The sequence below is a fragment of the Panicum virgatum genome, chromosome 1N (genome assembly GCF_016808335.1).
Source record: "Panicum virgatum strain AP13 chromosome 1N, P.virgatum_v5, whole genome shotgun sequence".
NCBI lineage: Eukaryota > Viridiplantae > Streptophyta > Magnoliopsida > Poales > Poaceae > Panicum > Panicum virgatum.
In genome coordinates this window covers 42,669,191-42,691,780 of record NC_053145.1, presented here as the reverse complement: position 1 = coordinate 42,691,780, position 22,590 = coordinate 42,669,191, and the positions used below count along the sequence as shown (strand labels likewise).

At 50.9% G+C, this 22,590-nt stretch overlaps 1 protein-coding gene across 1 annotated transcript; it reads left to right on the top strand.

Annotated features, from left to right (window-relative positions):
- Positions 1-17,520: 17,520 nt before the first annotated feature.
- On the top strand, positions 17,521-19,473 carry LOC120655912 (formin-like protein 1). The gene has a single exon (XM_039933892.1). The coding sequence runs from the start codon at positions 17,864-17,866 to the stop codon at positions 19,214-19,216; it is 1,353 nt and encodes a 450-aa protein (XP_039789826.1). The 5' UTR covers positions 17,521-17,863; the 3' UTR covers positions 19,217-19,473.
- Positions 19,474-22,590: the final 3,117 nt, after the last annotated feature.

The following is a 22,590-nucleotide window of genomic DNA, read 5'->3' as shown; positions in this document are numbered from 1 at the left end:
GCCTTAACTTTCTCGGGGTCGACTGCTACTCCTTCTGCGGTCAGAATATGGCCAAGGAAAGCTACTTTCTCAAGCCAAAATTCATACTTGCTGAACTTGGCATATAGCTTATGTGCTCTTATCATTTTCAGAACCACTCTTAGGTGTTGTTCATGCTCTTGAGCACTTTTGGAGTAGATGAGTATGTCGTCAATAAAGACTACAACAAACTTATCCAACTCATCCATAAACACCTTGTTCATGAGATTCATGAAATAAGCAGTGCATTGGTGAGTCCAAAAGACATTACCGTAAACTCAAACTGCCCATAACGGGTGACAAAGGCTGTCTTCGAGATGTCAGTTTCCTTAATCTTGAGCTGGTGATATCCTGATCTTAGATCAATCTTGGAGAAGTACTTGGCTCCTTTTAGCTGATCGAAGAGATCATCAATTCTGGGGAGAGGATACTTATTCTTGATGGTAACCTCATTCAGTGCACGGTAATCTACATACATCCTCATACTCCCATCCTTCTTCTTGACAAATAGGACTGAGGCTCCCCAAGGGGATGAGCTAGGCCTGATAAAACCACTTTGTTGTAATTCCTCTAGTTGCTTCTTCAGCTCCACTAGTTCTGGGGCTGCCATCCTATAGGGTCTCTTGGCTATGGGAGAGGTCCCTGGGACAAGGTCAATGGAGAACTCTATGTCCCGGTCTGGTGGCATTCCAGGGAGTTTGTCGGGGAAAACATCAGGGTATTTATTCACAACTGGAACTCCTTCTAAGGTTTTCACATCCATACTAAAAACCATTGGGTCTGGTCCACTTCCCCAAGTTTGGCAGGTCATTTGCATCCCATCTGAGTTGGTTAGGTGTACTACCTTGTCAGCACAACCTATGAGGCCATTGTGTAGGCTTAACCAATCCATTCCAAGGATCACGTCTATTCTCTTAGACTTAAGTACTACTAGATCTGCTAGGAATTCTACCCCACTTAAATTGATCCTTACCCGTAAACAACCTAGTTGACACTTGATGTCACCTCCATGCGTCCGGGTTAATAGGGTTGTTTTTAGTAGTACCGTAGGTATTTTATGCTTATCCACGAAGCTTGACGATATGAATTGACGCGGGCTCATCCATAAGGCTGTTGGCTGTTGTTGTTGCCCTTGTTGTTGCTGCCGATGGGGACACAGTTGGCTCTGGACACCGATGGCCTAGGCCCATTCACCGAGTTGGAGAAGGCTGATGCAGCAGGCTTTTTTTTGGCATAGGGGCAGATGGCAATGTAATGCCCTGTTTCACGACAGTTGAAACAGGCCCTAGCATTGTTGTTGTTGGTGGTGACTTGACTGGCATTGCTCTGCGGGGCTTTCATGGTGTTCTAGCTTCTGAACTGTGTGTTAGGAACCTGGGGGCCTGTCACTTGGGACTGGGTCCTATACTGCATTGGGGCCTAAGATCTTGGTGCAATATCGCTGGAGCTTCTTGGTTTCTGGAAGCAGTCCTGCTGGCGGGCCTTGCTTTCCAGGAACTTACGCTTGTTTTCCTTCCTTTCTTCAGCTTTGGCCCTTTCTGTGAGAATGGGCATGTTCATCAGAGTATTGAAGTCCGGGTATATCTGAGGGGTAAGCAAGGTCTGAAGTTCTGGGTTCAATCCCTTCTTGAACATGTCCTGTTTCTTTTCATCCTTATTCACTTCCTATGGTGCATAGCGGGCAAGTTCCATGAACTGGTAGGTGTACTCTTCCACAGACTTGCTCCCTTGCTGTAGTTCGTGGAACTCATCTACCTTGCGCTTCATGGTAGTGGTGGGGATATGGTAGCGGCGGAACTCCTTCACAAATTCATTTCAGGTGATGGTGGAGGCATCTTCGGCAGCGGCACAGTAATTTTCCCACCAAGCTAAAGCAGTTCCGGTGAGTTGGTGAGCTGCCAGGAGAATCTTGTCTCGATCTTGGCACTCGAACGGCTCAAGCTTCCTCCGAATCACACGCAGCCAGTCATTTGCCTCCAAAGGGTTGCTGGATCCGGCAAAGGTGGGTGGCTTGGTTCTTAGGAAAGCTGTCAGCTTGTCATTCATGGTCTGCTCTCGTGGCCGCTTATTGACGAGGGCATTGGCCAGGGCTTCCAGTATGAGGGTCTGATTGCTTATCGCCTATGCCAAGTCCCCTAAAGGTGGAGGTGGTGGCAGTGGCGCTTCTCCTTGGTTTCCTCCGTCGTTCTGGCTCACTTCCTGTTCTCCCTGAAGAGGGTCCTGTCCGTTAGGTGGTACTTCCGCGCCAGGGGCTGCAGGGGTCCGACTGTGGGAGGCTCTTGAACCGCGTCGGGAAGACATCTGTAGATTGGATAGAGTCTTTGTGAGACTGGGATTGGGATTAAGTGATGTTTAAGTTATTTAGTTCGTATTTTTGAAAAGGTAGAATCCACCTTCTACCGATAAGCACACAGATTTACAAGCACATAGACTAGCAAACAACAAGCACAAACAACTTCATTACTGCAAGGGGGTACACACTGGGACAAGGCCAAACGCGTACTACACGTCCGGGTACAAAGGCCACAATTCAGGGTACAGCTTAAGCCGAAGGGGCTGGGAGGGCTTTTTCTAGGGTGGCTTCAGGACAGGCTACTCGCGGGGCGAGCCTTCTTCTGGGACGGAGTGTGCCTCTACGGGAATGAGCAGTCCTTGCTCGCCATTCTCTAGGTTTCCGTTTTCCAGGTGTTGCTCAGTAGCTTCTCCATCAACGGCGGCAGTAGGCCCATGTGGGGCTTATGGGGTCCCCAAAAGTGGTCCCCATCCTATGATGGGCGTCCCAAGTAGGACATGGGTTTCCACAATTGCTGGGACTGGCATTCCACTTCTGGTCCATTCTTGCATACGCCGGTCCCGGGCCTGCCTGAGGCTCTCCTGGGCAACTGCTTCACTACTGACCGCGGCTGCGGCTCTTGCCTCGGCTTAAGCTATCCGGATCTGATGCATTCTTACCGCGAGTTCTGCTTGCTCGGCCCATTGGGTCTGCTCCCTCAGGATGCTGGCTTGCTCGTCAAAGAGCTGATTCAAATATGCTAGGCAAGTAGCCACTTGGTACATGGGGTCCTCTTCATGGCGGCGCCGTTTTAGGCTTCTCATGCGAGCCTCCCAAACTGGGGTTCTGACGGCCGGATGAAAGAACCTCATTGATGTGGGGGCGAGGTGTCCCTCAAAAATCGGGCACAGATAACGGAGCACCTTCCTGACGGCCAAGGGGTAGGCATCTTGGTACCTAAACCCCGTGGCAGTCACTCGCCATGGCTGGATGTCGGGGTAGCGGTCACTTTTGGTGATGACCAGGATCACCCTGCAGCGGAGGGTACCATGGTGCATTGATCAAAAGGCTGGGGAAGCCAGGTGTAGCTTGGCAAATGCCCTGGGTCCATCCTTCCTCAGCCATCTGAAAATAAAGATAGGGTGAACAAGCTTTGCACAAATACTTGGGTACAAAGGGGATAGTTGGTCCTTAATAATACAACAGGGTGGGGTACATTTCTCATATATACACGATTATTAGGATGGAGGCTCTAGCTTAGGTGTGCTACTCTCCTATCATGGGGACTCTTCCTCGATCTAGATAGGGTGCTTCTTTGGTGGAAGACACTGCTCCAACACCTCATCTTCGGTTTGAGTACCCTTATCCCAATGGGTTTCTTCAGGTTCTTCTTCTAACATCCCAGCTTCTGTCCTGAGCGCCTCGTGGTTTTGTCATTGGGTTTGGAGAGTGGCTTTTGAGAATTCTCGGCTCATATGGCTCTTATCCGTTGTTCCTCCATCTCTTGGATTGCCTTTTCTGCCCTGCGGATTTGGTATTTCAGTTGTGCCGCCTGTTCGCGGTAGAGTTGGTCCAAGCCGGTGAGGTAGATGGATAGGTGGGAGACCGTATCTTCTAGTTCTTCTTCTTCCCTCCCATGTCCTCCCATCCGGGCAATCCATGAGCATCCTCTTCCTTCAGTAGGTAGGAAAAATCCCATAGGAGTCCGTTGAAGATGATGTTTGTAAACCACACGCAGACGTCACAGGGCTTTTCGGGCGGCCTTTCGGTAGGTGTCTGGGAAGCAAAAGGCAGTGGTGGAAATGAACCAGGGTTCCACGTCAGGATAGCGGGTGCTCTTTCCCACGCAGATCATCATGTCCCACCGAAGGGTGCCCCTGGAGTCGTACTCTCGGTAAGTGTACTCCGGTGGGTCCACAACTCCAATGTGTTCCAGGCTGAGTAGCAATAACTTAGGGAGGCCAAGCTCTGCGGGGCAGATTCCGCCACTCCATCCATTGTCAGCCATCTGGAACAGGGCAAGAGTCAGCGGTGAGTGTTTGTGTGGGGAAAAGGGTTAAACAAGGAAGGTCCTAATGTGGAAAGGCTTGAAAAAGGTCTCGATCCTACGGGTCTGATGCCACCTGAAGCGTCCCCTCCTAAGAGGTGACTCAAATGTGATACAAATATCTGTCCCAGAAGGCTGATAACACATTTATTACATCAGATGGTACATCACCGAACAACTCTACGCGGTAATGGGCAATGAAGCGCCACTATCGCAAGGACCATAACTAAAACCCAAATAAGGACGTGAACCACGACGAGGTCATCAGAGTCTTGCGCCATACGAAGCTTCCTGCAGGTGACCCTAACCACAGGCAAGGTTGGGTGCAAAACGAAATCCCTACTCAACATCCTCGGGAATAAGGTCTGAATCTTTCTCTGTAAAAATTAAGCAAGGGTGAGTACAAACGTACTCAGCAAGTCCAACCATACCCACGGAGGGGGTATAAACAGAATATATGCACAGGATAAATCAAGGATAAGGCTATGGTTTAATTTGCAGAAAGCTAATTTTTATGTATGGGTTTATTTGAAAGAAAAAGATTTTCTAAGCAATTATTATGTACCGAGTAGCACATAGGGTTGATCCACCTAGGATCCAAGTTTATAGGTTGCTACCAGACTCCTCGTTCGTAGTAGCACATGGCACGGCTGCCAGACACTTTTCCAAAACAACTCACGCCAACCGGTGGGGGCCTATTTATAGGCGAGGAGAGGCGGTGGAGAGGAGGGCAGCGGTGGCTGGCGGCCGGCGAGCTTCTCGGCGGCCATTAATGGCGTTCGTCATCGTGGAGCGGCGGCGCGAGCGACGAGGCAGCACAGAGCGACGGGACGGGTCGGGCAGGGGCGCGGCGAGCATCTCGGGCGCGTGGAGCGCGCGGTCGCACAGTGACGCACGTGCAGCGCGTGGACGAACAGGGGGGTCTGTGCGTTGGCAAGGAGCCGTGCGTGAGCAGGGAGCTGGAAGAGAAGAAGAGAAGGAGGAAAGGAGAAGCGAAAAAAAAGAAAAGGAGAAAAAGAAATGGAGAGAAAGGAAAAAGAGGAAAATGAGAAAAAGAAAAGGAGACGCCGGCGGGATTCGAGTCGACGGTCGCGAGCCGGCCGTGGCGTCGATGAGAAGCGACGCGCACAAGAAATGAGAAGACAGGGAAAGTTTTAAACGATGATTGATTTCGGTGTCGCGACGGAGATTTGATTTTTGGTGTCCGGACGATGAATTGGCGGAAAAGATTCGAGCTCGGCGGTGAAAATATTTTGAAAAATATTTTTAGCGAGTAATTTATTTGGGTGAATTTTCGAGATGTTACAGTATGGACACTTGCACAATAGTGGAAACATAAGCTATTAAGGTCAGTCTTTGTGAGAAGTATTATAGTACAACTACCAAGGCTGCAAATTTAGTAACTGTGACTAATAAGGGCATCCATAGTGTATAAGGGTGGGGTGGAACTTAAGGTGGGACCCAAAGGTCTCACGTTGCCTCTAAAGTGGGACCCATATTTAATTAATAAAATCATATCAACTCCATCCGCTCGTACTTTCTCTGAGAATCTCCGCCACCGCCGCCTCGGATTGGTCGTCAATGTGCTTTCTGTGACTTGTTTATTCCTTGAGATCGGGTCTCAAGCTTATAGGCGGATTCTAACCTTTTTGACCTTATGGCCTTCTTATGACCTGCTGCTGTTACGTATGAGGTCGCCTCTAAGGGCTTAAGACCCCCTCTATTTCCCACACTACTGATGCCCTAAGGAGTGTCATCTTGATTACACTCCTCTTTCATCTCATAAAACTCCACCTCCTCTCTGCTCATAAATAATTCTGTCATATCAGCAAATTAAACTGATGTGATATGACACTCATATAACAATTGTATTGAGATTGGCCACGCTTATGTCACAGGGATCCTCCTTCGGAGCGGGAATAGCTTCAGTCAGCATTTGAACATTTTGCTCGAGTAGGGTCGGGAAGGGCGTGTAGTATCGTATTTTTAGAGTTTTTTTTATTTTTCAAAAATATATACTCAAATTTTTTTTGCAAATTTGTCATCCTGCCGCCGGTTCATCTGGCGGAATGAAGCTACCGCCGTATGAACCGGCGGTAGGTGAGCGGGCCCACGGTCGGACATCCTATCGCCGGATGAAATGGCGATAGGAGGGCAGCTTCATGCGCCGGGGTGGGCCGTGATCTTACCGCCGGATCAAACGGCGGTATTTAAGCCTTACCGCCGGATCATCCGGCGGTAGCAGGTTACCGCCGTTTCATCTGGCAGTAAGCCCCCCCCAATAAAACAGCTGCGCTCCGCCACCGCCCGCTCGCTCCGCCACACCCTCTCGCTCGCTCGGCCACCGCCACCGCCACCGCTTTGCGCCTCCTCCTCTCACCCGCCCCACCGGCCGCAGCGCGGCCAAGCTCGCGCGGCCCCCGCGCGGCTACCACGGCTCGAGAGAGGAGAGAGGGCCTCTGCCGTTGCGCGTTTTGTTTCAGGTGAATTTTCAAATCTAGTTTTATCAATAATAGTAGGTAGATTAGCATTAGTAAATACATGTATGTGTAGATTATTGGATGTAGAAATAGTTTTACTGAGTATTAGTGATTTGGATATAATTTATTGATCTAGAAACTATTTTGAAGTTCATTCGAAAAGTTAGTGTAGATACAAAATTTAGTCAATCAAATTAGAAATATTAGTTCAAATACGAATTTTAGTTTAGATACAAATATTAGTGAGTTGAATTAGAAATATTAGTTTCATAGAAATATTAGTAAGTTATATTATTTTAGATATAAATACAAGGAATATTTGTCGGTTATAGAAATTTTAGGAAAACAATTAAGGTAGACCAAAAAATTAATTACCCACCACTATATGATTTAAAATTAAAATTGATGATAAGATATGCTAACAATATTAGATTTGAATGGTCAGCAATATAATATAACTGAGTCACATATATTACTTGCTTAATTGAAATATGAAAAATTATTTGAATAGATTTTCGTATGTTGACATTTGGGTAGAAAATATTTTTAATATTTAGACCCCGGTCAGAATTTGCCATTATAAAATAATAGAAAGATTTACTGGCGTTGATTAAATTTTAAGTACGAGTAATTACTGTCGTAAATGTTGGCAGGCATGTCAGATGATTTGTATTTTCAAGTGTTCTATGGGTCAGGAGAAGTTAGATATGATCATGAAGGGGTAGATTTGTCAGAGTTTAACTCGATCAGAAAAAAAGTACCCAGAGCAAGAGAGAGGACTTGGATTTTAATATCCAATTGGCTATTTAAAGCTTTCGGGCTTAATAGAGATGAACATGAGATCTCTGTCATGGCAGTGGTAAGTCGAAGGGAACCAGTATTTTGGGAGCTATTGCCGCTTGAAGTGACGGAAAACTGGAGGAACTATGTTAATATAAGTACTAGCCGAGGCTTACCGCTTGCGTTGTTTGTTCAAGCGTTCGAGAAGATTAGGTTTAGTACTGAAGCGGGTGAGGAACATGAAGGACAGGGAGATATAGTATCGGAAGATCCCGAGACGATGCATGAACCTCATGAAGAAGGTGCTGAACTCGAGATTGTAGAAGATGACACAGATGCTGCACACAAACCTCGTCAAGCAACTGGTCAGGCTGATGAGGGGGAACACATTCCAGAGATAATTGAAGAGTTTCAGAGGGGGGTGAATAGCAGAACAATGCAATGGATGATGACTCCTCGGATGACGATGATGATGATTATCATGTCCCACAGAACTGGTCCGGATATAATTTTGCAAAATTAAGTGTAAATGAAGGTGAAGCGGTCCCTTGGGAGTACAGTCAAAATGAGGCACGCGTCGGGTCGGTGTATGGCAACAGTGACAATATGAAGGAAGCTATAAAACGTTGGTCCACTCTCTCTTTACAAAGACAGTTCAAAGTGGTCAAGAGCAGTCCGAGAGCATATGACGTTCGTTGTGTGCGAAGCGAATGGTCTTTCAGGGTGTACGCTTCTAAGGGAAAGTGGGAGGATTTCTGGGAGGTTAGAAAAGTTGTGGAGCACACATGCCTGCTTGAGCAATTAGAACCCAGCACCGCAACCTCAGTGCTGGTTTCATAGCGAACTACATGTACCTTTGATTGTGGACAATCCTAGTTATGAACCGAAGTCAATTATTTGTGCAGTTGAGGAGTTTAAATATAAAATTAGCTACAACAAAGCTTACAGAGCGAAGCAGAGAGCACTGGAAATGAGGTGGGGGACGTATGAAGCTTCGTATCATAATATGCCGGCACTGCTGCAGACCATATGTCTTAGAAATCTTGGAAGCTACTACGACTTGAAAATGTATCCATGTGCCCAAAAGCTTGGAAAGCAGGTACTGCAACTGTCGTTCTTGGCCTTGGGCGCTTGCATTGATGCATTTCCGTACTGCCGGTCTGTCATTTGCATAGATGGGACATTTTTTATAGGAAGGTATAAAGGCACAATCCTCACAGCTGTTGCAGCTGATGGTAACATGCAATTGTTGCCTTTGGCAATTACCTTCGTGGAGAAAGAATCAGGGGATAGTTGGTATTGGTTTTTGCAAAGGGTGAAGCAGATGATTGTGAAAGATGTAGAGAACGTGTGTTTGATTCATGACAGGCACAAGGGTATCTTACACGCAATTGATGACAAACAGAATGGCAGTACTGAGTGTCGTAGGGCTGCACTATGGCCGGACCTAAAGAGTAGGAGGTGCATGAGACATATGGGGGCAAACTTTCATAGCCAATTCAAGAACAAAACCCTTAGGAAGCTGTTCAAGCGGTTATGCAGCTAGAATCAGGAAAAGAAATTCAACTTCCTGTGGAAAAAGTTGGATGAGCTGACAAAGAAGCAAACAACGGAGCTATCGAAGAGACTTGTCAATACAGAAGAGGACGACCAGGTCTCACTTGAAGACGTGGGCTTGGACAGTCCGAATGTCAGGCGCAAAAGGAAAAGGGCAATTAAGACATTCTCGGAGTGGATTGAGCATGAGCCCAAAGAGAAATGGGCTATACTATTTGATGAAGGAGGCGCTAGGTATGGTATAATAACTACGAACCTAGCCGAGGTTTACAATTGGGTGCTGCGTGGTGTAAAATCACTGCCTTTTGTTGGGATCATCGAGTTCTTCTTGTATCGCACTTGCGAGTACTTTAGAGACCGATACGATGTGGCAAAGAAGGATATGGCTGATAATCGCAAAGTTTACGGATACAAGATTACGGAGTACATGGAGGCAACTTTTAAAAAGGCCCATTTACCCCGGGTCACTCCAGTTGGCTCTATGGAACATCGGTACGAGGTGATGTGTAGGGACAAAGCCCGCATGGGGGGCCGGTGTGAGAAGCATATGCAGGAGTGTGTTCTCCGTACCGATGCTTGTTTTTGCTCATGTCATAAGCCAAAGCTGCTACACCTGCCGTGCACACATGTCATTGCTGCATGTTTTGAAGCTGGGGGACTACAGCCTCGTATGTATGTCTCAAATTACTTTTTGAAGAAAAACATTTGGATGACTTGGAGGCACGAGATTTATGGGTTTCGTATCCTGGGAGACTTCATAACTGATCCTGGACACAATGCAAGTTACATTCTGGACCCAGATCCAGAAATGTTTTAAGGTGTGGGGCGACGCAAGAAGAAACGCATTCGGAATAACATGGATCGATCGGAGGCTGGTCGAGATGTGCGCCTCTGCTCGAAGTGCTATGAGACGGGTCATACATACAAGGATTGCACGGCATTGACTTATGGTGGCGGCACAGATGGATCGGGCCCATCAGGAGCTGCTCCAACTCCGCCAACGCAGCCAATGGGTCATCGTAGCCGTCGTCTGAACAACGATGGCCTTGTCTGATGGACGACGATTGTTATGTGTGTGATTTACTATCGAATTATGTTCTATGTTAAATTATGTAATTTTAAGAACTAGTAAGTGATGAACTAATTTCATGTTGTACGAGTATGTGTTGTAAGTTGTGCCACCATGTTATGTTCAACTTTGGTGCTGTAATTGACAATTGAAGTTTTATATTATTTAATTTCTTGTGCATCATTTATTAGTCTATTATGTTCAACTTCTTATTCCGTTATGATATTTTAATTGTTTAATATTTTAATGCACAATATTAGTACTTATGTTATGATTTTTGGTAGCTATGGAGCACGAGGAAGGTGCTACCCCTGAGTTACTGGATGCTCTCGCCGACAAGCGCCACCGGTCGTGCATGTCTGCGGTCCGTGGGATAAGCTTGGGGACTTTTCGGGCACGCGTGCCCATGTCGACGATGCCGATACACCGTCGCTGGGTTCCTAGGTACGGGATACATTTGTCACATATTTTTATTGTTTCAGCAATCGTTTGTTATAATCTGATATTTTATTTTCGTGCTGCAGGCTACGCGCTTCGGGTCTTCTCCCGATTGTGCGACTTGTCGAGGGAGATTTGGCAGACAGTGCACGTCGACCCAGGGACAAGGCTACATGGTTTCAGTTCGACATGTCCCTCCTCGCGGCACTTCTCGACTGTTGGCGTCCGGAGACGCACACGTTTCACCTCCCGGTCGGTGAGATGACCCCTACTCTTCAGAACGTGGCGATGCTTCTGGGGTTGCCGTGTGCTGGCCGAGCTGTAGGTGCCGAGGACGTGGCACTCTCACGACACGACGACCTTTTGGCTTGGTTCGCGGGAGTTCAGCGCAATGACCGAGCGTTGCCGTACCGACCCTTCTCGTCGAACCATGGACCGACAAAGAGGTGGCTCCTCCAGTTCAGTGTGAGTACCTGAATAGCGACGAGGCATTCGCAGACTACCTACGGTGGTACCTGCCGAGGACGCGCACACGTGTCGTGCACGTTCCACCAGAGGCTCCGATCGAGCCGGCAGCGATGTCCGAGACGTACCCCCTAGTGCGAGACCAGAATTTCGGAATAGTGGTACGTTTGTCTAATTGATTTTGCATTGTATATAACCGATTGCATATGATGTTAATACTTTCTCGGTTCAGTACGACATCATACTTTCTCGGTTCTGTACGTTTGTGTATTGTCTTCATATGGTCAATAATGTTTGCATGCCGGGGAATCATTCAGTGTACGAGTAATTCATTAAGTGTTTCAACCCAACCATTTCCGACTGATGGGACGCGTCCTAGCCAAAGGTCACAGCTGTGAAGTGTGCAGTGATTTTATCACGAATAGACCGGTGCAGTGCTATGCATAGGACGAGTACCTCGCTGCAGGTATAGTGCGCACTGCATTGTGGAGCTCGCACACCAACCAGTGACATGACAGCTCACTGCATTCTTTTGTGAACATTCGTGGACATAGCCCATGGACCTTCCAAGTTGGTCCTTAAATAAGGCCACCAGGCAGACCATAGAACTATACAACTGCACACTGAAAGCACCACACAACTCTACAACATGTCGTCCTTAGGATCCACCTATATTCCATGGAGTAAGCTGAGAGCAAATGTACTCCAAGGAATCCATGTGCCTATGTGTTTTTGTGTTTTGCGGTTCATTGTGCAAGCTTATGAAGTCATCAATTCTGGAGGACGACTTCGGGATGAGGTTCTTCATGTGCGACAACTATGAGTATGATCCACCCAAGCATTACGGCAAGGACCGAGCTAAGGTAATAAAAAATACTACCAGAGCTTCGTAATTCTCGACCATTTACTGATTACTAACATGATTTGGGGAAAGTCTCCACCGCTTCTATGTGATTTCGTGCAGTGGTTAGACACCGAGCAATCTCAGGAGGCTAAGGATCACATTGAGCGCGAAGTATGGTGGGCCGCGGAAAGGTGGCAACGAATGCTGTACGAGGAACAAATGGAGGAGAAGCGCAAGAAAGACCAGAAAGATATCCGGAAGAGGATTGCAGAAGCGGAACGTCAGGAGGAGGAGACACGTGAAACTGACCGGGAGAAGAAGCGAGAGAGGGCCCGCCGTGCTAAGGAAGTAGGGCCTGAAGCTATTAGGAAGGGGAAATATCCCCGGTGCACTCAGTAAAAGCACCACCATGTAATCCCCGCAATTTAAATTCCCTAAGGCATGTTTACGTTTAGATGCAACACACGGTTACCGTGTTGCACGTGCCACTGTAGCTCGTTCTTTAAGTTCCCAGTTTAGAGCAAAGGTCTCACGCGTCATTTACCATAGTACTAAAGACGCAAGGACCCGTTGCTTTGTAATCGTTATCTTCATGATGAAATCAAGGAATTTATGGCTCTTCCCTAATTTGCCGTACTAATTGCAGTGGACGTAAACATGGTTTGGCCGGCCTCATTTAATCGTGCATTGGATTTCACTATGAAGTTACGTGACATAAGTGGACGTTGAAAGGATGCTAATTGATTGCCTTGTCTGTCCTGCGCAGTGAACGGCGATCGCTTTTGCTGGCGTGCGAGTGCAGCAGTGTGGAACTGTAACTGATCATGTCCGTGTTTAAAGCGAGAGGGCAGCAGTGTGAAGCAGTGAGTGGTCATGTCCGTCCTTAAAGTGCGAAGGGCAGCAGTGTAGAGCAGTGAGGGCATCTCATGACTCCGTCGGTGTTTGAAAGGACGATGCTGGCAGTCCTTCGTGTATAAAAGGTGAGGATGTGCTTGCCGAGAGTACGTGCCGTGCACCTTCAACAAATTTTCAGGGTAGCCCAAACAAACCGTTATGAGCTCATCATCTAGGGCAGCTTTGCGTCGGGAAATGGAGGCGCATTTAGGAGGCCCTCCTAACGATCCAAATAGATGTATTACATATTGCAAGATATGACCAAAAGGTGTAGAGCCACCATATTGCTATTGCCAGATGCGTTGTGTTCCCAACATATCTCGTAATTACGAGACTTTTGGCCAGAGGTATTGGTCTTGTAAGAATATCGAGGAAGTCCAAAAAGCATAGGTATATATATTTTTTTCTTGAACATGTTTGTCAAGTGTTTGTTTTTATTTTCTCTAATAAATTTGTTTCATTTCTTGTTTATGAAACAGCGCTGTCGATAACATGAATACTCATTATTGTCATTTCCATGAGTGGATTGACACGTGGATCACTCGTTGTGACCAGCAATATATGAATGGCGTGGTTGAAGAAGGTGGATCATGATGTACGCATGTGCGAGCGCGAGAAAGCAGAACGAGCGGGACGTGGAAACGATGCTGGCCGTGAATGAGGGATGTTGTACTGGTCCGTTTCATTCGGATCAAGCCTGCTATCCGGATAAGTTATGTTCCTTTGCGATCAATATGTTGCGTGTTTGTTTCGGAAGTCTCTTCTAACTTCCTATGTATTGTTTTTTACTGCGTCCTTTATATGTGTACTCCTTATGTTCTGGAGGTTGTTTTTCATTTGTAATAAAACCGTATATCATCCGGCAATGAGAAATTATCATACTAGTACTCTGAAAAATGCAATAAATTCGGTCAACTACCTACACAATCGGTCACCAGAATCAATAAAGTTTCTGGACAATTTTTAGTTACACCGACGGACCGTCCGTCCCATAGGATCCGATAATCCGCCTGTTAAGATGTTCGGACATCGAAATCATCTTTTAATTTTTCCGGACGTGCGAACCGCTATTATTTTCGGAGGTCCGAAACCGCTCGTTACTACCGTGTGGGTTGCCACGTCCGAACCGCTATTACTTTTGGAGGTCCGAAACCGCTCGTTACAATAGTTTGGCAATAAGGACTGCCTATCCGGATGAAATGGCGATACGACCTATCGTCGTTTGAAACGGCGAAATGCTACTGTGCAGCTACAATGCTGCTACAGCGCGGCTATAGCCGGTTGTAGCTCGGCGGTAGCGCATTCCGCCAGTTCATCCGACGGAAGGTAGCTACCGCCGGATGATCTGGCGGTAGGTTTGTTGGCCGTGCCGGATGAACTGGGGGCAGGATGACATATTTGCAAAAAAAAATTAAGCATATATTTTTGACAAATCTAAAAAAATAATATAGGGCCGTGTAGCATAGCGTTGGTGTCTTAACCGTTTGGCTCCGGCTCTGCTAGCGCTAGGGGAAGAGAATGGGCCGTAGCCTAGCTTCTGCGTGGACCGGTGGGCCGACTGAGCTCCTCATGTGGGGATGGGTTCACCGTTTCAGTTTCAGCTTTCTCCTCGGACCCATCTCTCTCTCTGTCGCATGTGAGCATGTCTGGCAGGTCGGTCCTGTTTGGTTTGATTGTGCTAGTAAGTAGTACAAAGTTTGACCATTAATTACGGGTATTAAATAAAGGCAGTTTGCAAAACTAACTCTACAATCTCTGTGCTACTTTGCGAGACGAATCTAATGAGATCTTTGATCGTGTGATTAGAAATGATTACTATAGCATTAATGTAGCCAATCATCAATTAACTACTGTCATTAGATTCGTCGAGCAAAGTTGCACTCATCTTTAAAATTTTTTTGTAAATAAACTTCATTTAGTACGTCATGCATACAAGATTTTTTTTATAATGCGAGTAGCGCAGACAAACCAAACAAGGCCGAAGGGTGGTAACCAGTAGTCAAAGCATACCCCATCAACAAGAGTGGAAGGATCCCGCTAGCTGTTTCCATGGACTGACTATGGCTGGGCAATCGGGTAGCCCGAAAAATTCGGGTCGGGTAATTCGGGTTTTATAAATTTCGGGTTTCAAAAATCAGAACCCGAAAATTACCTGAGAAAATAGAAACCCGACAATTCGGATACTCGATATTTCGGGTTCGGGTATACCCGAAATACCCGAGAAACGCATCAACAACAGGGATCTCCTCGTGGTGTCGGCGGCGACCGGTGGGGTGCTGCTTTGTCGAGATCCAGCGGTGCCCCCTCCCACCGATGGAAAGCCTCCAGAGCTCCCCAAGCACACGTCTTCGACCTGCTCCTGCAGTCCTGTGGTCGAGAGCCTTGACGACGCCATGGATTTGAATCAACCATGCTCAGATCGGGCGTGGGGTTGCGCGCGAGGAATCGGTAGGCGCAGCAGCGGGTGGCCGGGGGCTGGTTGGCGGGGGCGTAGGTGCCTGACGCAGCAGGCCGCGCCGTCACAGCCTCATAGGCCACTCGGTGGCTCGTTGTGCGGAGATCCAGAGAGAGATCGAGAGAGGAGAGAGGACAGATGAGAGATGAGAGAGGACAGATGACTCGCAGGGAAGATATTTTGACGATGAGAAGAGAAGAGGACTCGGCATGAAATTGACGCAAATATCATTTTAGTCTTGGTGGGCCGTGCTGAGCTATGAGATTGTGGGCTTGGTGGGCTGAAACTACAGGCACATGCTAGTATTTGGTGTAATTTTGGCTGGGCTGGAATGATATATTTGGGCTGGACTATTGTTCGGATTTTTCGGGTAGTTCGGGTACCGTGACCTAATACCTGAATTGCCCGTAATAATTTCGGGTACCGTGGGTTGGAACCCGAATTAGGATTTGGGTTTTTCGGGCTCGGGTTTTTCGGGTTCGGGCTCGAGTTTTTCGGGTTCGGATTTCGGGTTTAGGGTAATGTGCCCACCCCTAGGACTGACTGTTTGTTTATTTACCGGAACATGGATTCGGCTCTCAGCGTCGCTGTCCTGTCGGCATGGCTGGTGGCAGCAGCAACAGCCAGAATTAGGTGCTCGATCGCTCGCTGCACATAGAACGCCAGTGCTAAGGCCTCCCACAGTGTGCGAGTGGTGCCAGAAATATAAAGAGCGCCACTGTACGAAACAGACATCGCTTTTGTTGGGCTGTAGTGGCAAGCATTGCTTGTGGATCTCGTGCAATAGTAGAATAAATAAAATAATGAAGCATCCGGAAGAGCAAGAGACGGCAAAACTTCAGTTTTTTTGTTTGTTTATTCCATGGGCATCACTCAAGCGATACACTGTGGAGGGCCTAAGTGCTAACCCTTCATCATTCATCAACCGCACACAAAACTACTACTGGAGTACAGTAGTAGTAGTTTATACTACGAGGCGCCTGCTGCACGCTCGATTCTAACACGAACCTTCCAGTAGTTAGTTTATGCACGTACGCACATGCACGCCCGCCCGACTAGATGTCCAAGAATGAAACGCTACGAAGCTACAGGAGCAGCCGCACGTTGCTCGCTTCCGTGGTCGTGGCACATGCGTGCGGCCGGCGTCGCAGCCCACCACCCACGGGAACATGGGGCATTGGGGGTATGGGGCGGCATGACCGTGAGAGGGGCGCAGGTGGACCAGAGCGCAGGAGTAGAAAAGCCTGCTCTGAGCCCGTAGTATGCACTGCGCATGGGCGAGACCGTACGCGGCCTGTGCTCCTCCTCTGTACAAGTGTAGTAGTACGTACGAGGCGCATGAAAAGGAGGAGAGGCGCGCCCCTTCCCCACGTGGCCTCCTGCTCGGGCACCGCACCCTCACCGGGCCTGGCCTGGCCTCGTATTCCCGGCCCACAAACCCAACAACCCCGTTCCCGCGAAACCCGAACGGGATGATGGATGGCGCCCCGTCCGGCCCGACTCCCAAAAGGTCCGCGCCTCCGGAGGCGGACCTCTCCCTACCCCTACACCGCGCGCGAACCCGGACAAACCCAAGAGGAGCTGAGACGAGGGAAGCGAGTCCCATCCAGGGTTTTATTTCCCAACCGGAAACAGGTAACCGCCGCCCTCCGGTACCGGTTTACCGGACCGGTTAGGTCGGTAACTGGTGGAAACCGGTTGAATTCAAATCCAAATTCAAATAAATTCAAATTTTTCCGTGCAACCGGTTCCGACCGGTTTACCGGCCGGTTTGACCGGTTTACCGGCCGGTTTTACCGGTTTACCGGTCGGTTTGACCGGTTTGAAATTCAAACGCTCCCGTGCAACCGGTTTACCGGCCGGTTTTACCGGTTTACCGACCGGTTTGACCGGTTTACCGGCCGGTTTGACCGGTTTGATCGGTGGGCCTTCATGGGCCGGCCCATTTTTTTCTTTTTCTTTTTTGATTTAACTTTAAATTCTCACAAACTATACTAAATGAATGAATTTTTGAGAAAATTTGACACCATTAGATTCATCACACATTGAAGTATTTTTAGGAATTTTTTAAGAATTTTTCATTTTTTGAATTCAAATTTAAAATTTAAATTTTGGCCGGTTGGATACCGGCCGGAACCGGAACCGGACCGGTTTGATCGGTAACCGGTCAAACCGGACCGGTTAGATTAACCTTGGTCCCATCATCCCACACCGCACCACGCCACCACCTCCTCTCTCGTCAGCCTCTCCCTCTCCCCCGCAGGCTGCTGTCTGGTACAGCTGCTCTTCCCCTCTCTCTGGTAGGGAATCAGGGGCGCGCGCCCAGTGGTGGAGGCAAATCGGTCACATCCAGCGCCAGGGAAGATCCACCGGTTAATGCTGGGGGGATCATCGATCGTCTCGTCTCTTCCAGGCCAGCTCGCCGCCACCTGCTAGCTTCTCTGTGCCGCGCATGGCCGCGCTGTAGCCGGAGGCTAGATCCTCTCCTGCATCCACGAAAGCGGCCGCGCGACAGAGGAACATCAACGAAGCAGCAGAGCAAGGATGGGGGAGAAGCTCGCGGCGGACGCGGCGGCGGACCAGGATGACGGCCAAGCTGGGGCGGCGGCGGCGCCGGACGGCGTCCAGTACTGCAGCGAGCACCCCTACCGCCCCGGCAGCGCCGCCGCGGCGGCGGCCGTCGCCGGCGGAGGGATATGCGCCTTCTGCCTGCAGGAGAAGCTGGGCCGCCTCGTGTCCTCCTCCAAGTCCAGCCCCTTCTTCCCGCTCGGCGGCCACCCGCCGCCCTCGGGGTCCCCGTCGTCGCCGCCCTCCTTCCGCCGCGCCCCCGAGCCCCCGCCGCCGCTCCGCCCGTCCGCCGCCTCGCGCAAGTTCATGGCTTTCCACCGGAAGAAGACGCCGTCCTCCTCGTCGTCCTCCTCATCGGCCTCCGCGGCGCTCTCCGCGGGAGGCGGCGGGCTCAAGCGGAGCAAGTCCGTGGCGCCCCGGCCCGAGGAGCAGTTCCCCTACTCCTCGGCGTCGTCGCTGGCGGCCGATAGCCCGCGCAAGAAGAGCTTCTGGTCCTTCCTCTACCTCTCGTCCTCGTCCGCGTACGCGCACCAGGCCGCCGCCGCGCCGTACGCCGCCAGCGGGGGCGCCGCCGCCGCGAGGCGGAAGTCGGTGTCCGTCGCGTCCGCGGCGTGGGCGTCCAGGGCGAACGCGGGCGCGCCGGACCAGCAGCGGCGCGGCGGGGCGGCCGCGTCATCCACTCTGGGGCGGGCGCTGGAGGCCATCGGCGAGCCGGAGAGCCCCAGCCAGAGCCAGGTGTCGTCGTCCTCGTCCTTCGGCCGGAAGGTGGCGCGCTCGCGCTCCGTGGGCTGCGGCAGCCGCAGCTTCTCCGGCGACTTCCTGGAGCGCCTCTCCAACGGCTTCGGCGACTGCACGCTCCGGCGCGTCGAGTCCCACCGCGAGCCAAAGCCCCACAAGATGCGCGGCGGCGGAGCGCTCGGCCACCTCGGCGGCGCCGGCGCGGACGACGACGAGGACGACGACGTGTACGCGAGCCAGCACCGGATCAAGTGCGCGGGGTTCTTCGGCGGCCTGGGCCCCGCGTCGTCCTCCTACTGGCTCTCCGCGGCCGAGGGCGCGGCCGGCGGCGCGAGGAAGTCCGGCGGCCGGAGCCACCGGAGCTGGGCGTGGGCGCTGGCGAGCCCCATGAGGGCGCTGCGGCCGACGACGAGCGCCACCTCCACGAAGACCATCACCGTCGTGCCGCCCAGCCACGTGACCAGCAACGGCACCACCTCGGCGTCGGCATTGTCCATATCGTCCCCGACGCCCCCGTCCTCGGAGGCGGCACCACCACCACCAGCACTAGCAGCTCCAATGGCGACGGTGACGGCGACGGCCGCGAATTGAATTCCGAAGCTGCATGGTCGGTTAATCTCCCACCCTTTCCTTGTCGAATCGCCGCTGCTGGCTCTGCTTGGATCGCCGCGTATACATGTCATCCTCACTCGCTGCCGTTCCCTGTGTGTGCGTGTGTAATTTGAACAACAAACCGTTCATAAGTGGAAGAATGTGCTGTGGATTTTGGGTTTGATCGTGCTTCTAGTCCTGACGCCTTGTCTGTTAGACTAGCAATGGTACACCTGAACTTGTGTTCTATTGAATCACCTTCTTTTCAACGGTTCTTTCGCTTAATCCGACCCAAAACTCCATCAGCTGCCGAACAAAAACTGTCACATTCTAATTGTGCACTCCCCGTAGTAGTGCTTTTCAAAAACTTGAGCTCATTTGATGCGCTGCACCCGAATTAAGGATCCGGTAGAAGCCACCATAACTCGGATCCGAAAAACACAGTGACGGTCGTCACCATAACGACGACGCATTGGGGTAGTTGGGGGATGCAGTAGAGCTGGAGAGGGCGTAGCAGAAGGTGACAAGGATTGTTACTGCCAGAGTGACCATTTTGTCAGTTCAGTAGGTGGGCAGAGGGCAGGCCAGCTAGGCAGTAGCGCGGGCAGCCACATCCTACCAGTACCACCTGCAAGTACAAGCACAGTTTGACCACGCTCCCCTAGCTATCTAGCCCTAGCTGGCTGGCTGCTGCCGGCGCAGCGCTGCCCGTGACCACTGGCATGCACAGTCTCTGTTTGCGTCTTTGGCTCGGCTCCGTGCTCCGCCTCCGCGATTCGTATCTCTGCCTCTGCCGCGCACGAACCCTCGGGCAGGCAGAGCTCGGCCGTGGCCCATGGCCGTGACCATGCCATCGGCCATTGCATTGTGATCGATGATCGCAACACCTCCGTCCTCCAGCGGCCCGGTGACAGTGAGAGGTCAGCAGTCGCCGTAACACAAAGGTACTCGCGAACTCCGAAGCCATGGAAACCCCTTCCGCGTGTGGGAGAGGGAGAAAGCCCGGTGCGAGAGCTGAGCAGTGGCGCGGCCGGCCACTGTGGCAGGGTGGCACTGTGCCAGCCGGTGCTCCCCTGCAGCAACGCGACAGCGACGCGACGACATGGGGGGCACTGTTCCGAGGCGCGGGGGAGAGGGTGGCGCTGGGACCTGGGAGGGCGATCAGCGGTGGCGCCGAGAGGCGAGCAGCTTTGGGCAAGGGGGGCGAGGGCCACAGCACATAGGAGGGGCGGTCTCGAGAGATGGCCGGGCGGGGGCCCTTTTATCACGAGGCCGGCGTCGGCTTGCCCTTGGCGCGGTCTCCTCCTGTCCTGGCGACTCCGTCCGGTCCGACTCGGGGACCGATCCGTCGTCAGATGATCTAGAGATCCGAATTCTTAAAACAAATTTTATATTTTAAATAGATATGTTTAAAATTTTATGCTAATTTTTTTATATTATCAAGCATATTATTACACATAAGAATAAAATTTTGTATAAATTTTTTTATGTATTATTTGCTCCCTATAATTAAAAAGTTAAAAAAAGTTGTTAAATACAAGGCTATGAATTTACATAGTAAATTATATATCTTATTTATCCATAATCGAAGAAAAATGACCAAAAATCTGGCATTCGAATAAACATCCGGATTCATCCTGTCCCGTGAGGTACTCCCTCCTCCCGTGCATCGGTGCATGCACGCACCAGTCAAATTGGTCGCGTCCTGGGAGTATCTCCAGCAATAGCTTCTAAATCAGATCCTCTAAATATTAAATGAGGACTGTCTCTATTTCTAGAGGCTTCTAAATTTGTTTCAACTCCATCAATAGTCCCCAATTTTAATATATAATAGAGGGCTTCCTAGAGCCCCCTAGGAATGGAGGGTGGAGGAGGGATTTTGGAGGCCTCTGTAAAATAAAGTGTGAAGTAGAGAGTCTGCTGGAGTCTATTTTTTTTAACTTAGCTCTCTAAATTTAAGATAGAAAACTGTTTAGACGGTCTGCTAGAGTTGACTGGTCGTTTCAGGAGAAAAAGGCGCCGGGCCCCGAGACCGCGACGGCCCGACCACCCGGATCTTGTCTCGTCGTTCCGTCTCGCCGCCCGCCCGCCCTGCCCTCCGTGAGCCTCTCCGATTCCCCGGACGCGCTCCGCTGCGCAACGCATGCTCGCCCGATCGCGACGCGTCGCCGGTGGACGGGGGCTGCGGCGTTGCCGGTGGAAACGGTGGCCGGGCTGTCCCTGTCCCCGGTACAGGCACGGCGGCGGGCTTCGGTTGGGGGCGTGGGGCACGTGACGCAGCGGCGGCTCCGGCGCCGCGCCCGGCCCCAGCGGCCGAGGCTCCCCCACCGGAAACGCACATGCGGCGCCGGTGGTACCGTCCCCGTCTTCTATTCTTTTCCGTTTCCCGTTGGACTGGAATGGGAGCTCGTGCCGTCGGCCGCCGCCACTGCGTCGTGTTTGGCTGAATGGCTGGCCTGCAGTGGCGCAGTGCGCCGCCGCCCAAGGGCCAAGGCCCTGGCCCTGCCCCTCGGCCTACCTCACGGCACGGTGACCGGCCGCGCTAGCAAGAGACGCTGCAGGTGCGCGTACAGGGGCGTGCCGGCGGCTGCAGATGGGATCGGAGGAAGGATCGTGTGGGTGCCCGGGTGGCCGGGTGGAGCAACGCGACGCAGACAGGGCAGTTATGCCCGGCGGGGAGCTATGGATGCTACTAACTTTCGGCTTGGCAGTGGCCACACGAGTCAGGAGTGATGACTGATGAGCGTCCCGTGGACCGATTGAAGCTGCGGCGAGCTCGCAATTGATCGCCGGAACCAGGCGAGGTCCCACAAATTCCAAGCGAGCTGCGCATGCACGGTTCGGTTGCAGCGGCTGGTGCCGATGCGGCAGGTACAGCGAGCAGCCGTCCCAGCCCCAGAACGAACGAGATCCTGGCGAGATTCCCGTCCCGGCGGACAGGTCGACAGCAGCAGGACAAGGCGGCGCGGCGTCCGTTTCTGATGCGGCTTTTTTTTAGCAGGTTTCTGAAGCGGCTTGGAAATGGGGAAGCCGGGCCGCATGGCTTCGAGTTTTTTTTGAACTCTCATCTGGATACAACTATAGTATCTGTTCATATATATACACACCACCCTACACACACCACACTCATACCATCCGTGTACAATTAAACCTACAACTACACACAGATACGAAGACCGCGTTCTTCTAAAGATCACCGGAAACCACCTAAGGCTTCGTAGACGACGAACGCATCGTAGTTTCTTTGTAACTCCACGCAAACGTGAGAGGCAACGAAAATTTTATTTAGGGTGAACCCGGTGAAAGACGAGAGTTGCGATTTGAGAATCAAAGTCGCGCCGGCTGCACACTCACCGGCTGTGCTAGCCACCCGA